General features: G+C 33.9%; 3 protein-coding genes across 3 annotated transcripts; 2 read left to right on the top strand and 1 right to left on the bottom strand.

The window, feature by feature from the left end:
• Nucleotides 1-1668: 1668 nt before the first annotated feature.
• Nucleotides 1669-10097, bottom strand: LOC108862466 (eIF-2-alpha kinase GCN2). Its single transcript, XM_018636604.2, is given in 30 exon segments — nt 1669-1980; nt 2075-2203; nt 2303-2405; nt 2487-2572; nt 2755-2862; nt 3026-3162; nt 3235-3343; nt 3417-3500; nt 3589-3638; nt 3641-3719; nt 3792-3848; nt 3949-4029; nt 4204-4297; nt 4375-4648; nt 4838-5087; nt 5198-5346; nt 5651-5835; nt 6077-6246; nt 6487-6541; nt 6979-7096; nt 7301-7412; nt 7495-7581; nt 7710-7796; nt 7871-8011; nt 8140-8535; nt 8684-8788; nt 8959-9064; nt 9137-9196; nt 9277-9360; nt 9445-10097. Coding segments are annotated over 30 exon segments (3735 nt in total). The 5' UTR covers nt 9573-10097; the 3' UTR covers nt 1669-1869.
• A 556-nt stretch (nt 10098-10653) lies between these two features.
• LOC108862467 (tetrapyrrole-binding protein, chloroplastic) lies at nt 10654-11601 on the top strand. The gene has a single exon (XM_018636605.2). The coding sequence runs from the start codon at nt 10727-10729 to the stop codon at nt 11510-11512; it is 786 nt and encodes a 261-aa protein (XP_018492107.1). The 5' UTR covers nt 10654-10726; the 3' UTR covers nt 11513-11601.
• Nucleotides 11602-17650: 6049 nt separating this feature from the next.
• LOC108862489 (CMP-sialic acid transporter 3) lies at nt 17651-21913 on the top strand. Its single transcript, XM_018636632.2, has 15 exons — nt 17651-17889; nt 18079-18236; nt 18325-18441; nt 18714-18770; nt 19048-19125; nt 19334-19438; nt 19614-19736; nt 19891-19968; nt 20393-20462; nt 20583-20690; nt 20845-20978; nt 21065-21147; nt 21267-21312; nt 21407-21472; nt 21648-21913. The coding sequence occupies exons 2-14, from the start codon at nt 18099-18101 to the stop codon at nt 21455-21457; spliced, it is 1188 nt and encodes a 395-aa protein (XP_018492134.1). The 5' UTR covers nt 17651-17889; nt 18079-18098; the 3' UTR covers nt 21458-21472; nt 21648-21913.
• Nucleotides 21914-22023: the final 110 nt, after the last annotated feature.

Genomic DNA, 22023 nt, shown 5'->3' with positions numbered 1-22023 from the left:
CCAATTTCCTTTGTATATGATCGTAATTGTTACATCAATTTAAAGATATGGTCATATACTCGATTTGAGTTCTCCCTCGAATTGTGGAATCTGGCTTACATTGGATCAGATAATACCAGTCCCTTATGACTGCCTCAAATTTACTCCCAGTGAACCTGAGATATTGGATCACTACTTGACACCTTTTATGAAAGATCAACTTGACATAAGCTGATCATTGATCTTTCCTCTCGACATCTATGCGCATAGTCATAACAGCTCAACAAAAGCAACGTGGATAACTAGTATAGACGTCGAGAGAGAAATAATGTGTTTAGCCAAAGAAATTGACATGAAAATTACCATTTGCATATGTGGCATTATCCATTTTGTCAACTTTTATGTGCACAAAAAGTTCAGAGTTTGTAAGAACATACTTTTTTTTCTGTTTATGTCCAAACTAGCTAAAATTCATTTCTGGCAAATGATTTAATCTCTACCTGATAAATACATTCATTTAGATTTTTCTAGAAATCTCTGCTCATCTTTTTTTTTTTACTTTCTTGCGAATTATCCAAAATTATATGAAATATCTAAAATTCTCAGAAGACATCTAGATATTAGTTTTGTAAGTTTATTCACTCTAAGTTTTAATTAGCTATGAGGGGTAATGAAATGAAATAAATTTATGGGGTTTATATAACTTTTTCATATTAGATCAATTTTCTTATACTTTTAGGGGTAGAGAAAAATTAAGCTTGGTATTTGTCATCAAATTGTAAATGATATGTTATCTATCATAGCTAGGAGTTGGTATTTATCTTGTGTTAGTTATAAATCTGATACTTATGAATTCTTAGAAGTATTGTAGAATTACAAGACTCACTACAACCTTAGATCTATGTCTGAAAATTTTCTTACTTTACAGATTTTGCAAGAGAATAATTCAACTAACCGACACCAATTTATAAAAGATGTGGTGAATGATCAAAAACTGTGATCAAGAGGAAACCAATACTCCTTAAAGCTTATTTTTGAGATTGCATAACGGTCACAAAAGATAATTGGGTGTCGATCATGACAAAGCAAACCAGTACAAAGTTCTTGTAATAGGCAGCTCTATCCAAAAACCTTAAAGTATAGACTGATTTAGTTTGTAAGAGCATTTCCAACTCCACTCCATAATTTACTCCAAATTGAGAAATAGAGTTGAAATGGAGTGGAAAATGGAGTGATGACCAAAAAATAAAAGCATTACTCTATTTATGGAGTAATGTTTTTATTTTTTGGTCATCACTCTATTTTTCACTCCATTTTTCACTTCATTTTTCAATTTGGAGTAAATTATGGAGTGGGGTTGGAGATGCCCTAAGAGCATGACTAACGTTAAGATACTCTTGTATAATATCTAATTAAATAAAATACTAATCTTATCTAAACAAATTTTAAACAGAAAAAACCAATTCAATAGAAATGTGACATGTATATTTTAGCTTCTCAGTTTTTTTAGGATATGTTAATTAAGATAACAAATTTACGGTCTCTCTTCAGTTTTCAATTTTTGTCGTTATTGGTGACAAACAATTTTGACTCTTAGTCAGTTTTTAAGGCGAAAATGATTAAGATTATACATTTTATTTTTGATATATGTTCTCACAATTTAATGTTTATACCAACTTACGTTTGGCGTATTGTAAAGATATGTTACATATATCTGAATATTTACTGCTTTAAAGATTCTGCAAGAGAATAATACCAGTCAACCAACACCAACCCAATATAATATAGACGCACGTAAGACAGTGAATCAAAAACTGTGATCGAGTGTAAACAAATTTTTCACCAAGCAGAAGTGAAAAACAAAAGTTAGATCTTTCTTTACTCTCCTCTTTAGCTCCAGACGGAGGGGTTTCTAAACTGAACAGCCATTGCAGCTAGCAGGAATCTAACAAGTTCTTCTCTTTGTACCACTTTTTCCTTCTTCAACTCAAGGTGCCGAACCTGCAAAAGGCAAATGTCCAGAGTCCTTGTCACAAGTTTCTCTAAGTCGACAACATAGCAAAAGGCTTAATCATATGTAGTATTTTTTTCTTACCTTTACAAACTCAATTTGATTTTGAGTCACTCCAGGCTCTGTGATAATCACTAGACATTTGATTTCATGTTCGTTTGCATATTCATACTGCTCGGTAAGACTTGGATCAGGTGTTGGAACAAACTCAGCCTGCCAAAATATATATACACACGTGTTATTAGATATTAAAACAAAAGATCCACCAAACAAATGAAAAGAAAGAAGAAAAAACATACAAGCTTTTTTTACCTTTATACTTTTTTCCCATAGTTCGGCAACTAGTTCCATGCGCTGGACAAGTAAACCGCCGCCTCCTCTTGAACAAACAAGTACACTGGTGTTGACTTCATTTCTGCAGCCCAATACATATTATGGATGAGTCAGGTTCTTCCATTTTAGATCATGAAAAGAGATGAAGAAAGTAACAACGCACCTAACAGGCCTTAGATCCATAGGGAGATGCTGAAATATTGTCTCCAGCGCAAGACTGACGCCAACAGCACCAGGGAGATTCATTTTCTGGGTGCAGTAACAGAGAACAAAAACAAACATTGTTTTATCATTTCATAATGATACCATTCCAAAAGTATAGGTCTTTTTGTTCAAAAACCTTAAGTATCTCTTATTTGAATTAGTAACCATAATCAATGCTAGGTATCCTAACTTCTCTTCGTGCAAGATAAAAGTACTTGGGAACTTACATATTCACGATCACACACTTGATGAACCAAATAATCATAACGACCACCAACAGCAAGTAAAACGCCATCATTAGATGTCCCAGTGCTATTTTCTTTAGTTAAGAAAACCTGGGAAAGCATATTGTATTATTTTGTGAGTTAGCATCACTTACAAGGATACTAAATTGTATTTACCAAGTTGCAAATGTCTTCACTAAACTCTGATACTGAGAAACAGAGGTTTGCTTTTATAAATATTAGACAAACATCCAAAGGCTACATTCTCTTGTACCTGAAAGAACAAATTCCGGTGATAACTTTCGGTAGGTGGCATCAGAGGATCAATATGAACATGATCTTCTATTCTCCAGACTCTCAAGTAGGTCAAGAGGTTTGACAACTCATCAAGTGCCTTGCGTGTAGGTCTATCTGCAGCAAAGTGAAACCAATAATATATAATCAGGTACACAACTTTAGCGGAAGACAGAGGTTAGATCGTACCAGCACGCAGAGCTCCCCTTAAACGAGGAAGTGCTTGATCTGCAGCTCCACAAAACCTTGATGCAACAGTCTGAAGCCTATTGACAACAGCTTCAGGTAACTTCAACTCCTGGGAAGAAGGAAATTTCGAGTAAGTAAGACACATAAAACTACAGTTCTGATTTGTGATATGATTATCAAACCTGCAGAAGTTGACGCCTTATGAAAACCCATTTTAGCTTCCTCTCAGATGACTGAGGACGTAAGGATCCCATCATGGAAAGAAGCTCCAGAACATGAAAAGAAATGGTTAGGACACTGACAAAAAAGCCATTGAAACAATGAGCCTTATCCTTGAACTAACAATAACCATACCTCTGCAACCTTTCGCCTATGCTCTGCCTTAATCCCTGCCCAGGACCACTCGCATCCAGCAAATCTCCATGATTCAAATGAATATCACAAGATCCACGATGAAAGATGTGGGTTGTGATGTCCACTATCACCTGAAAAGTTGGTAGATTGAAATGGAGACTGAAGCTATCTATATTTTTAATGTTTGATAAAGAACTTCGAACCTTGAGAATTTCTGCCTCTGTCAGAGATGCTGTACCTCCAACAATGTCAAAGTCCGCCTATTTACAATCAAACATCAAAACATTTGTAAACACATGCTCCTTATCACAGAGAAACTAAAAAGGGTAAAATGGGAAAAGTAGTGACAGAGCACAATACCTGAAGACAAGGATTTGGTGGAGAGTGGCCAATTGCTCTCCTGTAGACATGAGATATCTCATATCGCTTGAATGAGGATTTCTGCATTCCAAAGTTGAAGTATGCCAGTACGTGTATTAGCAAAAACAAAGTCTCTTGTAAACTAGCATTCAAGATTTAAACATCTTTACAATTTGGGATCATGCTGAGCACTTAAATCTTATAGGAAAAACACACACAAGCAACATTAGAACCATATAAACAACAAAACTGGACCTGATTTGCGCTAATCCAATGCACAAAAGGCAGTCGTAGCTCATAGCATAGTTCAAGCATATCTCCTCCGTTGCTCAAAAGTTTTACAGTTTTCCTTCAGAGGTAAAAGAGAGTTGATCAAAACTCTAATTTGGGTGACCAATAGTGGAAAGTAGTAAGTAAGAAGTATACCTGCTATATTGGGGACAATCACTAAGCAAACGCATTGGGATGACCTCTAGATGTTTCGCACAATGCTGCCTAAAGACTTCCTTTGTGATTTCAACAACATAATCACGAAGCTCGGTATCCACCTCAGTGTATTGAACATAACTATCATCTGCACAGACTCTCGATCCACTAGACTGATGGCACTTCGTCTCCAATACTTCTTCATCAAATATCACATTTACTACTCTATCATAAACACTTGAATCTTCAGAAGTTTGCATTATTCTTAGGATATCTGAAATTCAAAAAAGAAAGGATTACTTGATGTTGATGCCTATCCAAAAGAAGTCAAAGTAAAGGATACCACTTTGAGGTCATAAAAAAGCAGAACACACACACTACTAACATTGAGTAGAGCTAGGAAGATCAAGCCTATGGTGTAATAGAAAAATAACATATAAACTGGTAGCAGTAGAGAACTCACTGTCCAGTAACTCAGATTCCATTCTGGGAGGAAATGCATGCCGAAGAAGTTCTGTAGCAGAGGGGCGATTAGATGGACTTGGAGACAGCAAACGTCGCAGTAGAGAAGCCTGTTCCGGAAACTCATTTACCCATTTGAGAGGTAGTTCTCCTTTCAGCTTTAAATTAGTTAAAGTAACATGCCTTTCCATGGCCGTTCCAAAAGGGTGCCAAAGTTCGAAAAACACAACCCCTAAGCTATACATGTCAGCCTGTAATTCGAAAACATCATTTAGAAACAAATAAGGAATACTGAGAAGCAAAAGAAAAAACATATTCATTTCTTGGACGAAAGTCATCTAAAACACTAACAACTACTAACCTTTTCATCAATCTTAGGCCAACTTTGCTCAATTTCAGGTGCTGTGTAAAAGTAAGTACCGGCTTGACCAGTACTATCAACTCCGCTTCCAGCCACATCCGTAGAAAAGCCCCCATCTTGATCTAACTGTTCGAGCTTCAAGAACTTTGCTGACAAGGTTAAAAACGCATGTATTATTTATGTTTTCCATATGACAGTCTAATAAGCCCAATATACGATGAGATGACTAAATTGATTCATTTAATCCAAGACTTGAACAATATAGTTGGTAAGATTCATAAGTCTAATATGCTCACCACCTAAGATGATAGAACACACAAAAAAACTATCATGGCAGGGAATATGCTTTCGTTACACTATTAGAGAGCTAAAACCTAACACAGAGACGCAAGTGACCACAAATATACAAAAACAAAATTAAAGCAAAGAATAGCATTAAGCAAGGAAGTATACCAAGACCAAAATCCCCGATCTTGACATCATTCCGGGCGTCAAAGAAAATGTTGTTAGGTGTAAAATCTCGATGAATTATTCCTTGTCCATGGATATGAGCTAAGCCTTCCACAATTTGGCGAATTAAATGCCATGCAAAATCTTTGTCGAAGTGGTTATATGATTCAAAAACCTGCCGGAGAGTCCTTGAACGTAAATATGAAACAAGAAAAGTAAGAAGATAATATCCAAACTCGGAACAAACTTTTAAACTACAGAAAATAATAACCTTGATAAATATACTGATCGGCAAACTGATTTCACAGAAATATTATACATTTTTCCATAAATATGTAACTGAGTAGGTATAGACAATAAGAATCTTAGAAATAGGATACGGATGGGGTGAAACCATAAGAGTTTATATTGATATCTTAAACCATTTACCTGGGACAAAACTCCATTTGAATATATAGATAAGTAGACTCAAGCTTATTGTCCTGCTCAGGAATTTCAGTTGACACCGCACCTGAGTAGCTGAACATTGAACTCCCTACAGTTTTTGATCCCCAATTTGCGCCAGCATAAGGATCAGCAACCCCTGATTCGAACCAGGCCTATTTCCATGAAATGTGGAATCATTATCAAACATAACATAGGCAATGAACATATCACTATGACAGCAGTAGAAATTCCATAATTCAAATGCTGAAACAATGAACATTGTCGTGAAAATAAAGACAGATAGAAATAACAATATGTACCGCGTAGGTACACATGGCTGATGTCCAATATGCGCAAATCTAAGTGAGTGTAGTCCTTGATAAGTAGAAAATAAGGAGGGTAAAGGACTTTACCTGATAGTAACGTACAACATGCTGATGCTGCAAGCGGGAAAGTGTTGCTACTTCTCTGCATACCTCATAACAAGCAGATAGAAAACAATTTTAGCATCATACTATAAACCATCCAACCAAAGTGTAAAATGCTCAACAGATACAACGTCAATAATATCCTATAGTAGAGTTTCAAAGCCAATGCCATAAAGCCCGGTTTGCAGCATATATATTTGCAAGCAAACAAAGCTTGCAGCATATATAGTGGCAATCAAACAAATTTTGCAGCAAAAGAGAGATATTCCGATGAAGAACATGCTAATTCGCATATCTCCTACAATTGCTAAAAGAATATAGAAAATTTCCAGGAAGCCTTTGCCATAGGGCACAATATTTAGCTAATGTTAACACAGAAATCACCCAAGATGGTACATAGACCTTCAAATCGCTTTATGTAAATATTTCTTCCTCTGAAAAGCAAACGCATTCACTATGAACGATTTCATCCCTTACCGAACTATCCGGTTGTCGGCAGGTATCTCTTTGTCCTTCAGTCGAATTTTCTTTACTGCATATTGTCTTCCATCCAATTTATTTTTGCACAACACTACGGTACCAAACCCACCTTGACCTGCCAACAAAATATTTTAGCATAGAGAAAGAAGGAAAATACCTACAAAATTAGAGAACAAATAAAACTGTCCAGATGTGACATAACTTAATAATTCCATGTGCAAAGATGGTATCGAATTTGATCAAGTTCACATAATCTCTCATACATGTTATATCCCATTTGAAACTAAAAGGAGAAAGAAAAGCACAATGGAGAATATACCAAGGGGTTTCAACTCTTCAAAATCATTAAGATACCGCGAACTTGGAAGTGACGCACTTGCCTTGCCAGAATCAGAAGGTTGCTCCCAAAACTGAGGAACTCGGGTTGAAGCCTAAAAGATAACATCGATGGGATGCTTATTTGATATTCAAAGAGATAAATAGTAACCACTAAGTGTGCCAAAGGATACGCACCATGTTTTGATTGAATACATCTTCAAAAGTTCTATTGAAGTCTGGAGATGGCTTGGCAGCTAAATCTAACACCCCTTCAGACAATATCTGAGGTTTTTAAGAAAACTATAACCATTTAACAGGATTTGAGGAAAAAAGAAAGAGATTTTCCTAACAAAATGAAATCAATATTGAAAACTGATAACTGAAAGTTGAAAATAATGTAACAGACTTACACCAAGCTGATGCAGTTCATCGGTTATCTGAGGCAATGCCTCAGCCAAAGGCCCTTTGGAAGAGCAAGCAACTCGAAGTAGATGGACCTGTAATAAAATAAGAAGACGCTTAGACCAGAGATACATTAATATCTAATTATGTAGAGAAAAAAACACATTACCATTAATAGATCTTGCTTGCTAATTTGAGGCACTTGATCTTGAGTTGAGGAAGCAGAAGACCATGACGCCGACTCACTTTCGGATTGATTGTTGTCATCTTCAGTTGTATCATCTTGTCGGTTTGATCTGAAAAACGATTTCTGAAAAAAAAAACAAAAAAAACTTCCATTAGACTATTCTAAAGTAGTGTATCATATGTAAAAGACCACTTACTGATCATTTTCTAAAAATCAAGGGATTAAGATGAAACAGATAGACCTCCTCTCACCTTCTTCTGATTTTGGAAAAATCCATCTTCAGTAGAGTTACTTGAGTCAAAAGACGAAGTGCTTGTATCATCAACATCATCTCCTTGAAGAGTAGTTGGTTTCGCAATAGGAGAGGGCAATGCAACTTCTTCTTTAGCCTGGTCCTCAGATCGCTTCAGACTCTTGTCGGGCTTCTCATGCAAAACTCTTGAAGTTTCTAGTGGGTGTGGTTGTAATGTAGAAACGACTCCTCTATTTTCATCAAGATTCAAACTCCAATTCCTTGAATCTTCCAATCCACTAAACAGGTCTATAAAACCATATACAAAAGGTCCAACAGAAGAAGGTTTTGCTTTGTTTGGAAGCACAGCTTCCTCAATGAACTGAGCGCCTGGATGTGTAGTCAAGCTTGGAACCTTCAGAAGAAATAGTCACAATAAATTTACAAGAACGACCAATGCAAACACATAAATGTTCTTCTGCACTACCAGTAGAACCCCATTAACAATGATACACTGAATCAGTTACCATGGCATAAACAGTAACTTGGGTGAATATACTTACAGTTTCCACATCAAGACTATCAGGAATTATTTCGGATAGAAACTCTTGAGCAGCTTCCACCAAGTTGAATATCATAACCCGACCTTCACGAGCATTGGAGTTTGCCTACATATAAAGTATATATATTTTATGAGTATCTTATGTCACCTCAGAGCACTTCCTGACTACCATATAGTATGAAAATCATTGCTCATAGACTTTTCATAATCCAAATCTAAACTGCTATGAATATTCATAATAAAGAAAAATGTCTTGATTTTTCACCAATCACAAACCTGGTCCTGAAGAAGAGACAGAAGCTTCTCCGCATCAGCTGTTGTCAACCCTTGTTCTGGAGTAATCTGCAGCTTGGGGGACTTGTAAGGATACCCCGGCAAGCATCTACAAGGAAAATTCAGTCAGAACAAACAACTTAACTATGCCACAAGATTGAGAGAGAAGACACACACTCACCTAACTAAAAGCGTGGCGGAGATGTCAGTGTCCTCATACCCCATATCTTTCGAGTAAGGCCTGCTCGAATTAAAATGAATTAGCACACACACACACCAGGAGAGACATCACAGCACTTAAAAAACACTTGGATGCAAAACCTGAGTTTAATAACTATCTGAGGAGGTGAACTTGAACTAGTTGAAGAAGAGATAACTTTGCAGTCCTCTTGAAATATCGCAGAGCTGAAAAAAAATAATCAATTTATCACATTGCCCTTGATGAATCTCTCAATTTCAGACGAAACGAAAAAAGAGATGAACTTTTACAGAGCAGTGATCTCCTCGGAGAGAAGTTCGTTGTCTTCATCGTCGTTAGATCCATGGTCCTTCAGCTGACCTCTTCTTCCGCTATGACCTCCTCCACGTTTCTTCTTCTTCTTCGAACTCCGACCCATTACTCTGCCCTGAACTCAATCGAAAACCCCTCAATGGAATCACCACTGCCAAAACCCCAAAAAACCCTCTTCTCCGTCTCTCTCACAGCTGCCGCTAAACAATCTCGATCTAATTGATTTAAAAGCTACGGATTAGTTTCCTCTCTCTCTCTGTATATTCAGTAGAATTTCTCTCGCGTCTCGATGGATCAGTTTATAGAAGCAGAAGAAGTCTCAAAGCATGGGCTGCTCTTCAAAGATGGCGCCAGTGTACATCTCTCTTTCTCCAGCATAAAGGCACCTCTAAACGGCGGCGAAAACTCTCAACTCGATAAGATAATGGGCCTTACTATATCCAATAAGCTGTTACTTTATATCAGGCCCGTTAAGTCTTACCGCTATCCGTGGTTACAAACTCTGACGTGGAATATAACTTCCAACCATCATATGTCATGTACTCATGTACTGTAATAACTGTTTATTTGTAATTGGTAACCTTTTTGGGGTCAAATATGGTAACTTTTTGTCCAGTAAAAGAGTGTTGTTTATTTATTTACTTAATTTATAATCTTATATAGATTTAAAATTTGAATAAATTTATTGGTAACAAAATTTTAGTTAATATTTGTAAATTGTAAGAAACACTATATTTGAGCATTTATATTTTTAGCAAAAATATTTTTACAAATCCATAACTTTTTAAAAATTATTATATTAATAAATTTGTATAATCAAAAACATAATCTGAATTAAAATTTTAAATAATAGGATTAAGAAATTTGTTTTAAATTTCTAAAATCCATAAAAATACATAGATTAATAACACTCCACTTATATTTATGAGATTATAAAACTTTTCATTCAATAACAAAAAAAACGAGAGAAATGTGACGTAGACATCAAATCTATCATTCAAAAAAAAAATACTTTAGAAATTAGTAGGAATAAAAAAACAAAAATTGTTATATAATCTGTTTTCTCGCAAATAAATTAAAAAATGCAAATGAAAGTACTAGAAAAAGAGAATCAAACCTGACCCAAAAGTGACCAATGAGAATCGACCCCGCCTAGTCTTTCCTGATTTTCCACACCTTATCTCTCTCACTCTTCTTTAAACTCTCCACCTTCACTCTCTACCTTCCTGACGTGACCTCTCTCTCTCTTTTCCTCCATCAATGGCCACCACAAACTCTCTCCACCATCACCACCACTCCTCTTCTTACCACCGTCTCAATCTCCATTCCCAATCTCACTTCGCACCATCTTCTATCTCCTTCAAACAGCCCACTACTTCCACCGCCACATTCTCATCACTCATCTCCTCTTCCTCCTCCTCCTCCTCCTCCTCCTCCTCCGTCGTCTCCGCCGCTCTCGCAACAAACGCCTCCTCAGTAACCACCGCAGAAACCTCCACCGAGTTCGACGTCCTAGCGACCCATCTAACCAACCAAGACTTCAGGAAAGCAGACGAAGAAACTCGCCGCCTTCTCATCCAGATAGCCGGAGAAGCCGCGGTCAAACGCGGATACGTCTTCTTCTCCGAGGTGAAGTCAATCTCCGTCCAAGATCTTCAAGCCATCGACAACCTCTGGACCAAACACAGCGACGGGAGGTTCGGGTACAGCGTGCAGCGCAAAATCTGGTTAAAAGTCAAGAAAGACTTCACCAGATTCTTCATCAAAGTCGAGTGGATGAAGCTCCTCGACACGGAGGTGGTTCAGTACAACTACAGAGCTTTCCCTGACGAGTTCAAGTGGGAGCTTAACGACGAAACGCCTCTTGGACACTTGCCGCTCACTAACGCGCTGAGGGGAACGCAGCTTCTGAAATGCGTTTTGAGCCATCCTGCGTTTGAGATAGATGGTGATGACGTTGAGGAAGGGGAAGAAGCAGAGAACAGAGGTGGGGCCAAAGCACAGACCAAAGACACGAGAGTGTTTAAAACAGATTACAGCTTCTGATGTTTTTTTTTTTTAATTTATATTTTCTGGTAATGAATATAAACATTATTGGTTTATATCAATGTGAAATTCATAAGTCATGAAACTAATGTACTCATTCACAGACAGATCAAATCTGAAACAGCTTCAAACTCTAGCTGTCCATTAACGGCCCTTCACTTGTTTGTGTCCTCTTTACTGATTTGATGAATGAATACAAAAGGTGGCCCTGTTCAAGAAAGCTGCACCTCAATGTGTGAAAGAGATCTAAAGTACGTTGCTGCTTTTGTAGCCTTGTAGTTAATTCTCAAGTAGGCCACACAGGTTACAGTTTGATGTGGACAGATGCTTTATCTGCCATTGTGTGGTTTTAAATGAATAAATAAACGTTTCTTGCCCAAAAAAAATGAATAAACGTTTAGTCATATATGCATGAATGAATATGTAAAAAAAAGCATGTAAAAGCATGGCATGATCAGCAAAGAAGATCACAGTTTCAAGTAGCATTATAAAACCTCAAGAAAATTTTCAGACTTTAATTCCATTAGTATATGTTTTGTTGGTATATATGCATGTGTATATAAGCAGGGAAAACTTATTGGCATATGACTCAATGACACTGACTAGTTTTTAGGAACATAGGCATAGTCGAATGTATTGGTGTGAACAGTCACCAAGAAAGCATTGATTGTACCCAGCTATACAAGCTCCTGCCAGGATACTGAAAACCAGTAAACACACACATATAGAATCACTCAGTTTATGATCAAGATTCAAAAGTCTGAAGAAGAAATGTCAATGAGATGTTTCACTGAGGATTCAAGAACTTAAAGCTCGCCAAATAGAAGATACAAGATGTTATGCTGAATCTCTTGCCGCATCATCGACAACTTCAGCATCAGGGTCGGATCTGAAAATTTAGAGGCTTGAAACATTGTTTAAAAACATTTAGTAGATTTTTTTATGGGATCGATACCTATGTAAAAAACTTCCAAAATTCTGAAAATTTCGAGGCTTGAAACATTGTTCAAAAAAAAATTTAGTAATTTTTTTTCTGGGATCGATACCTAGGTCAAGATCAATGTTTTATTTAGCTATGCTCAGATCCAGCTCTATTCAGCAGGTTGGTCAGTTTCTGCACTTGCTAAATAAGAAAAGCATTTGCAGGTCGTGTGTCTTTGCATACTGAGCAAACAATACAAAAAAATAGCTGAAAGCAAAAGTAGCTATCAATGCTCAATCTGAAGCATTTGATGTCAGAGAAAAACAATGGTGAAGCTTGATGAACTTGCTGTGGTACTGGTAAGAATATTCATGAACTTGTTCCTATAAGAGCATCTCCAATCCCACTGCAAAATTTACTGCAAAATAGAGTGAAGAATACAGTCATGAACAAACAAAAAAAGGCATTACTCTATTTTTGGAGTAATACATTTTTTGTTCGTTCATGACTGCATTCTCCATTCTATTTTGCAGTAAATTTTGTAGTGGGGTTAGAGATGCTCTAAGGGAAGCATGTGTACTCTAACTTTTTGAATTTTTTTTTTGCAAATTTTATTTTAGAAATTGAAAATTCTTTTAAAAAATTAGGTATTTATTTATATTTATTAAAATCCTATATTCTGAATTCCACATTCCAAAACTCCATCCCTCAATTTTAACCCTAAATCTAGATTAGTTAACCATAAAATTATAAGTGTTTATTAAGAATATAGTAGTTTTGACAATTTTTCATTATTAAAATTGTACATGTCAATAAGAAAAAGCCATCTCACATTTTTTACTAAGCCATGTAATTTTTTTTAGAAAAATATTGTGATGACACATAAGTAATTTTGAAAAAACACTTTTCATATAATGTTTAAGGATATCTTAAAAAAATCATAATAATAAAAGATGTGATCATTATAAGCAACCAAACCAATCTAAGCATTGTTGCTTAGATTTTTTTCTCAAAAATGTGCTGTCATTAACATTGCAATTCAATTTCTTTTACTTTCACATACAATGTTAAAATAAATAGACAAATAAGGAAAAAGATACTAAAAAATTAATCACACACTAGATTTTGATCCGCGTTTAAAAACGCGGGATTTTCTTCTTTAAAAATTTCATTGAAAATTTTTAATTTCAAAATTATGTGTTTTAATTTTTATCTAATATAAGATTTGGACATAATATTCGCATCCAAAAATAGACTGGAAAAAGATCCGATAATCAATATATCGAATCCGTTTGAATCCGACCTAAATATTCGAATGGGTTCATTTTTTAACACTGAACATCATATATACCAAAATCCAAATGAATATACAAATCCAAACATATAAAATATTAGTTATAAGTATACTTATAATAATATTAATACCTAAATTTAAAAGTATAAATCGAATATATCATTTATTTTATGTATTTAGTAGATTTTGATCCGTGATTTAAAAGCGCGGATATACTTTTGTTTAAAAAAAATTGATCGAATTTTTGATTTCTATTAGAAAATAAATAATTTAAAAGTTTTTTATTTGTGTTTCAAAAAGTTATTCTATTATGATACTTGACTTTCAAATAGTGTTTTCATATCGGATCCAGAATTATGATTGAACCGATATACAATGACTTGTGTATAATCAGATTCGATTTAATAAAAAATTGTAATTAAAAATCTTATAATACCTGATAAAATCCAAAAACCTGCTATTAACCTATGATCCGCTGAAAAAAAATATTTTTGAAATTATTATATAATAAATCATAATTTATAATATTATATAAAATTGATTTTTTTATTTTTTAGACTTTAATGAAATTTGTATCGTCACTTGAAGAAAATGAAACAATGATAATAGAAAATATTTTAGTGATATAAATATTATTTTCTTTTTTTTAATTACTAATAAGCTATGATAAGTTTGTATTGTTATTTATTTTTAGAATCTGAAAAGTTGGATGTATAAAATTGATTAAGGATCCCACGGGAATTTTTTTTATCAAGAGTTATTTAAATATTTCTTAGATACAATTGATTAGAACAAAGGGAACATGACTTAAATGGAATTATATTAAATCATCAATACTATTAAATCAGGATCTCTTTTTTAGATTTGCCCTTGCTTTTACCTGGTATATTACTTTTTGTGCCATTATGAATTTGCCTAAAATTTAAAATCTCATTAAGGGTAGTTTTGTAAATGAAAAAGAGACCTTTTATATAACCTATTAACTAATTAATCATCTTATTAACCATAACAATAATTTCCACTCGGTCGACGTATTAAATGATCCTACATAGAAATGACACAAGTTACTTTATGCAGATTTATCCTCTTATGCATTATATCACACGCTTTTTAATATATACTAGATCATGACCCGCTCGACCGAGCGGGAATCAAACTTTTTTATCTTTATTTGTACTAAATGTTATACATGATTGCAAGTGTATTAATATAAAATTTTGATAAATACAATGTGTACTAATGTGTTTAAATAAACAATGTGTTTAATTACTAAATTTGATTTTTAAAATTTATGATAATGTAAAGTAGATTTTTTATATATTATTTTAAATATATAGTGCTATATTTTGTATTTTCAATATTTATAATACAAAACTTACATTGGGGTATTATTTATATGAAAATATGTGTAACATAATATATTTATATATTATATAAACATATCTACGATTTTTGCAAAGGCCATGCGCACCCGCACAGGTTTTATTTTTAAAATGTATTCTGTATTGTTTAGTTTTATGTAGTATCGAGTTTGTATAATTCAATTTTATGTTTAAAGAACAATACCAAAACTGTCTTTCGTATGTAAAAATAATATTTTGCAAGCGCGAGTTATGTCTTTTTATTGTAACACAAAATTTGATATAAAACTTATGTTTTTGTACATTACGAAGTCTAATTTTTTGAAATAACTATTACATAATTTGAAATTAAATTTTATCACTGAGGTCTAATATATTTTGTCTGTAATGGTTCAAAGCATTTTCGATATATATTATATTTCAGTTTGGTTTGTTTTTAGTATTATTGTATAAGTATAATACTATACAATATTACTATATTCTATACAATATATAAAACTATGTGTTATTTGTTTTAGAAAGTAGATTAGGCCCAAGGTAGTTAACAAATAGTCAAATTTTTATGTATGTGTCTATGATTTATCTACCTAATGTTATTTGTACTAATAAAATCAATATGGCCAATGAAGTATACTGATAAATTTAAAATGAATTGTATAGGGTAATTCTAGTAAGATTAATATTTTTAGTATTCTTAGTATCTATCTTATTTAAATCGACATGTAATAAATGTGAAATTATATATGGAATATAGACAAAAAAGGAATTATATTTAAGGAAATACATCAATGCAAAGTTAGACTATGGTACGTATTATGTATAAGGAATGAGACATTTAATTTAAATATATGAGGTCCACTTTAAAATCTACATAGAAGAAGTTGTAATGTTTCTGATTTAATAAGATAGATTTTTCAAACACCCTCAAGAACTTTATTCTTGGTTTTAAGATTAATGATTCAACAAATTCATCACAGAACCTGCATAAAAATTTGTGCAGAATAACTTAATATATGATTATAGTAGCCGCTTAAAAACACTATACAATTGATATAGTACTTTGCATAGTGGAACTACGTAAATAATATTTAATTTAGTCATGTATATTTTTTGAGAAAATATTTTAATCATTATTATAGAGTTCATAACAAGATTTACTATTAGACACAAGTTTTAATAAGCGATTTATTAAAGTTGTCTCAATTTTTAACTTATAGTTAGTAGATTATATATTAGTTAGTATATCTCATTATAACTAACGAAGTATAAATTAACTGAGTTTGTTAACTAAATCAACAAACAAATTATTTTCAAAATCCTGTAACTTCTAACTAATATATTCTCGCATCAACCTACAAATTTTATATGTAGTTGCCATTAAGTTATTATATACTGTAAGAGTTTTTATGTAATTTATTTTCATTACTAAAATCAACTTCAATATATATAGTTTATAAAAGATAAGAAGTATCATTATGTATGATAAGAATTATTCTAATCTCCTGATAGAATTGAATCACTCCAATATTTTTAAAATATTCAAAATTTTCCATTTTTTTTAAAAGAAGCTAAAAGTTGATTTTAAAAAATATAAAACAAAAAATATATCCATCATTTTAAGGATGGATCATAAATTTGGTTCAACTATTTGAAAAAAACGATTTGCGGATACATGTTATGAATATTTTATTCGGGGTGGGTGTGGGTTGATAAATTTTGGATTGTGGGTATCTGCCGACCAGAAAAATATTTAAAAAACAAAACCAAAAACAAAAGTAAACACTTTTTAAATATATGGTAATTAAAGAAACTTTGTTAAATTTTAAAAATATATAATTTTAATTATAAATATATTTTTCTATTTTTATTTTTTATATTTTTATATTAATTTTTTATAATAACTAAATTAAGTAATTATTTTTAAAAAAATTATAACCCACGGATATCCAAATTAAATGGGGCAGGTGATGGTACAAATTATTTGTCTACGGGTTATGCAGGTCATATTTTTTGACTAAAACAAAATTGAAATTCGCGGTTTGGCGGGTTCGACCGGCAATATACCGAATTAATTTTTAAATTTCTATTATTTAATAAAGTATATTTTAATTAAGATTTATATACAAATATGATTATAAAGAAAAATACAAATATAATCACAAAGAAAACATGAGAATTAAATTAAAACAAAAAATATACCCGCCCTTTAAAGGGCGGGTCAAAATCTAGTACTCCTTATATTCTTTTGTAACTAATTAATGGTGGGGATTCTATTTAGAAAAAAGAAAAAATTGCAGAGGTATTCTTTAGTAAATAATTTAAAAATTTATGGACAGAATCCTAATAGAGATTATGTTTTAATAGTATAGATTTTAGATAGCTTTCCTTGTAGAATTAAAAAAAAAATAAAAAATCAGACACATTCTTAAAAAATTTTGTACCAATAAAAAATCTTCCAAAAACTAGTTTTTCAATATAAAGGGATTTAATAAAGGGGCCATTAATAAAAGGCGTTGGCTAATCTCTTTTCAATCCCGGTGTTTAAATAGAAACGAAAAGGTTGTTGTGAAATCAAAGCAAAAAGGTCTCTAAGCAACAAAGAGAGAGAGAGAGAGAGAGAGAGAGAGAGCACTTGCGAACAACGGACCCACTGATTCAATCTTCCTCGATTCTCTTTTTTTTTTTCCGGTACTGAAGCACTCAGAGAGTTCTAGATCTTGTTCGATCCCACAAATCACAGCGAGATAGAGAGAGTAGAGGATCAGTGATTTTCCCTCTGATTTCGTTAAGGTCAATTGAGGTTCGTTCTGCTCTCGATCTCGTCACGAACGTTTCGTTAAGTCTGATGGTTGATTTGATCCAAAGTTTTGATTTTTATAGAGATCTGATCGTGGGTTTACGATCGATTGATACATTTTGCTCAAAGTTTGCATCTTGTTATGATTCATTGATTCCAGTTTCTGTTTTTTTTTTTTTTGGTTTAACTCAGGTTGGCTCAATCTATACGGGATGGTTGAGTGCAGCGTATGTCGTTCGAAGCTGTCGGTTTCGAGGGCTTATGATGATCACAAGATTAGGGTTACCTCAAAGCAACGAGTCCTCAATGTCCTTTTGGTAGTTGGTGATTGCATGCTCGTCGGTCTTCAGGTGAAACCATCTCGCATTGAGTTTCCATGACATTTTTCATATCAGAATAATCACTTAAAAGTTGCATACTTTTCCTTTTTTTTTTCAGCCTATCTTGGTGTACATGTCGAAGGTGGATGGGAAGTTCAACTTCAGTCCTATTAGTGTCAACTTCTTGACAGAGATTGCAAAAGTTTTTTTTGCCATTGTTATGCTTTTGATCCAGGTAATGTTTCTGAATCAACGTCTACTAGTATCTAGAACTAGTTGCTAGATGTTGTGTCTGCATTAAGATATGAAATGTAATAGAACTATAGAAGTTCATTCAACTCTGGCTTTGATGTTGTTTAACTGGTCATACGAATGTGGAAAAAAGATTCCACTACATTCTGTTCATAAAGTTGGTTTCTTAACTTCCAGATTACTACTCTTCTCTTGAGTCTCTCGCGTTTCTGTAATCAGTCCGTTGAAACTTGAGTGTTTATGTTCAAATTGTAGGCCAAGCACCAAAAAGTTGGAGAGAAGCCTCTTCTGTCTATTTCAACATTTGTCCAGGTACTTCTTCTTTGACAACTAAGTCTTAATCCATTGCATATCTTCTGTATCAGATTTTTTTATCTTCGGCTGATTCTCATAGCTGCTTGGCCTTTTGTTACCTCATCGCTTGGAATATGCGTATACATATTTTTTCTTCCTTTTACATTTCATTAGGTTTTGTTAGATTTTGAAATGTGGATGTTACTGAAGATATAGTCTAATGACATCGAACTTCTAAGTTCTTTTGGTTGATTATTTATAAGGCAGGTCGCATTTACGTGAGTCTATTTTGCAGGCAGCTCGAAATAATGTGCTTCTTGCGGTTCCAGCCCTGTTGTATGCAATTAATAACTACCTCAAGTTCACAATGCAGGTGCAGCCACTTGTTCTTTTTCTTGTTTTGGCATACGTAGGTCTATTGTCTGAGGTTTTGGCTTTATGAGAATAACATTCTTCTTACATTGGGCATTGCATAGGGTTTTATTTTTATCTGTCCTCTAGGCTGATACTATTTGGTTTTTATCTCTCTTTTGTTCATGTATTTAAATTTCACACAGCACTGAAAATTTCTACTGTTCCAGCTATATTTCAATCCCGCCACTGTGAAGATGCTTAGCAATCTAAAGGTTCTGGTCATTGCTCTTCTGTTGAAGATGGTAATGAAGAGGCGGTTTTCCGTCATTCAGGTGAGGTTCAGTTATCTTATTTGTTGTATGCGTATGACTGGTTTTCAGTATCAGACTATTGTAGTGGAAGATTGTGTGTAGCCTTCCGTTCATAGTTACCTCTTACTCTCGATTGGATTTTGTATGTCTTTGATAATCATACTGCTCAAATCCTGCTTATCTTTAATTTTGGTAGTGGGAAGCACTTGCTCTGTTGCTGATAGGGATTAGTGTAAATCAACTGCGTTCTCTTCCTGAAGGTGCTACTGCCATTGGAATTCCTCTTGCTACGGGTGCATACATCTGTACTGTTATCTTTGTAAGTTTCTTCATCTCGTGCTTGTATTAATAAGTTGAAGGTATAGAGTGGTCAAGTGCACATAATTTACACTCTCATGCTTTGCTGTTGATGCATTAAGGAATAGTTATAGTTAATAATGATGCTAGTGTCTAATTTTAAAATTCACATGCAGGTCACTGTCCCATCGATGGCATCTGTCTTCAACGAGTATGCACTGAAGAGTCAGTATGACACAAGCATTTATCTTCAGGTTAGATAGTTCTCATGCATTTTTTACATCCTGCATCAGGTATTGATATGCTTGTAGTGAAGGGTCTGGGGAGAAGTTAATTCTATAGTTCATTACTCTATAGGGACTCCAGTAAACCAATCTATTCTAGATGGAACCTTTTATGTTTGGTTACTTGTTATGTTTTGGAAGTGATGTGCTGTGTATTTGTCGATGGAATGGAACTAGCAGTTTTTTCATGTATCTTGCTACATCACTTTAGAAGCAAAGAACCTTGTTGAACTTTGTGTTCTGTTTTCTGATCATAGTTCCTCATCATAGTTTACATAGCTCAGGTTCTTAGCCATGCCAAATTCTAGGATCATAGTCTTCTACATGTGTTGTCTTATTCATCGTTTATGTTTTTCTTGTATCATCTCATTGTACATTTATTTTTCTGTTGCAGAACTTATTTCTTTATGGATATGGTGCGATATTCAACTTTCTTGGAATACTAGCAACTGTTATATACAAAGGTATGTGCATTTGTTTTAAAAGTGGCGTGGAAGAAAATAATCCTTTTTAAGCACCATAACAGCTATGAGATAATCATGAACACTTGACGATGCATTACTGAGAAATTTTATCACTGACAGGTCCTGAAAGCTTTGACATCCTACAAGGACATTCTAGGGCAACCCTGTTTCTAATAATGAACAACGCAGCTCAAGGGATTCTATCCTCCTTTTTCTTCAAGTATGCAGGTAATGCTGGGACTAGGTTTTGTTAGATTCATTTAATTTTATTTAATAGTTTCCTTTGCTTGGTTGTGTACGCTTTTCTAACATATCTGGAGATTGTGGGTTTTGTTATACATTCTCAAGGGTATTTGTTTTAACATATCTTTGATGCTCTCAGATACAATTTTGAAGAAATATTCATCCACAGTTGCCACAATATTTACCGGCATAGCATCTGCAGCACTCTTTGGACATGTTATAACCATGAACTTCCTTCTTGGAATTTCTATTGTTTTCATTTCAATGCACCAGGTAAACCCATACATATATATGGTGAATAAATTTAACTTAACAGTCTCTTTTCGGTGGATTATATTTATTGTTTCATTTATGTATAGTTCTTTTCACCCCTTGCCAAAGTGAAAGACGAGCAACAGCAGAACGGGAGCTTAGAATTAGGCAATGCCCAGGATACCCACAGGTTAGTGTGAATCAAATCTTGTTGAGACATCTTTTTATAGGCAGAAAGGTCATGTAACAGATACATTCACCGTATTTACACCAATTAACTTCTTATCCTTTCTCTGTTATTTCCTTCAGGGCTAATGACTCATTCATCAACATGGCCGCAGGAGCAAATGAAGAGGTGAAGAATAAATTTGCAAAGTTCTTGTACTTGTCCTAGCTTAGGTCGACGCTAATGTTTATTGTCTTTTTTTTGTCACTGTGTGTCTATTCAGGCTACTCACCGCGGTGTCACAGACGACAGAACGCCTCTTCTTCCCAGATGAAAAAGTTTATTGAAAGTAGGTCACAAATTCTCACCCAACTTCATTATATAGATTGCCTTTCAATCTCTAATCATCCATCATCTAGAAACCTCTAGAACCAATCTAGGTTGCAGAAAATGTGAATTAGTTCACAAAAACCTGAATGTTATTAATATGGAGAATCATCTACATTTTGCACCTTGCGCTGCAGGACTTTTGGTTCCGGAGATTCTTTTTGGCCGAGAATATTCTAGAAATGGGTGGCATACTAGCATGATCCAGGGAAGCAAACTTTGATGAGACCAACTCTTAGTACTACTCTCAAGAGTCTGTTTTAACTTCGTTGAAGAACCTCTCAGTGTCTATAGCTTGTATTGTCTTCAGATAGATTGAGCAAACTTGGTTAAGTGATATATGTATTTTTGATATAATAATATTTGTATTCTTGGTTATACAATATATAGCAAATTTTTGTCAGGCAGTGGGTTCTTGGTAAAGTGTCTTGGGTGTGATTCAGTGCTCTGCAATCTGAGGAATACTAACATTGCCAGACCTGTGTTGGAATTGAATATATGGTGAATTGTATG

This window comes from Raphanus sativus, chromosome 5 (assembly GCF_000801105.2).
Source record: "Raphanus sativus cultivar WK10039 chromosome 5, ASM80110v3, whole genome shotgun sequence".
Lineage (NCBI taxonomy): Eukaryota > Viridiplantae > Streptophyta > Magnoliopsida > Brassicales > Brassicaceae > Raphanus > Raphanus sativus.
Note: the sequence above shows the minus strand (reverse complement) of the source record. Positions and strands in the feature narration are given on the sequence as shown.

Bases quoted from the DNA above. Each gene is read 5' to 3' on its own strand.
- LOC108862467 (XM_018636605.2), top strand. From the start codon at position 10,727: ATGGCCACCACAAACTCTCTCCACCATCACCACCACTCCTCTTCTTAC.
- LOC108862489 (XM_018636632.2), top strand. From the start codon at position 18,099: ATGGTTGAGTGCAGCGTATGTCGTTCGAAGCTGTCGGTTTCGAGGGCT. The intron at 18,442-18,713 runs GTAATGTTTCTG...TTCAAATTGTAG, and splicing joins TTGTTATGCTTTTGATCCAG to GCCAAGCACCAAAAAGTTGG. The intron at 19,737-19,890 runs GTAAGTTTCTTC...ATTCACATGCAG, and splicing joins ACATCTGTACTGTTATCTTT to GTCACTGTCCCATCGATGGC.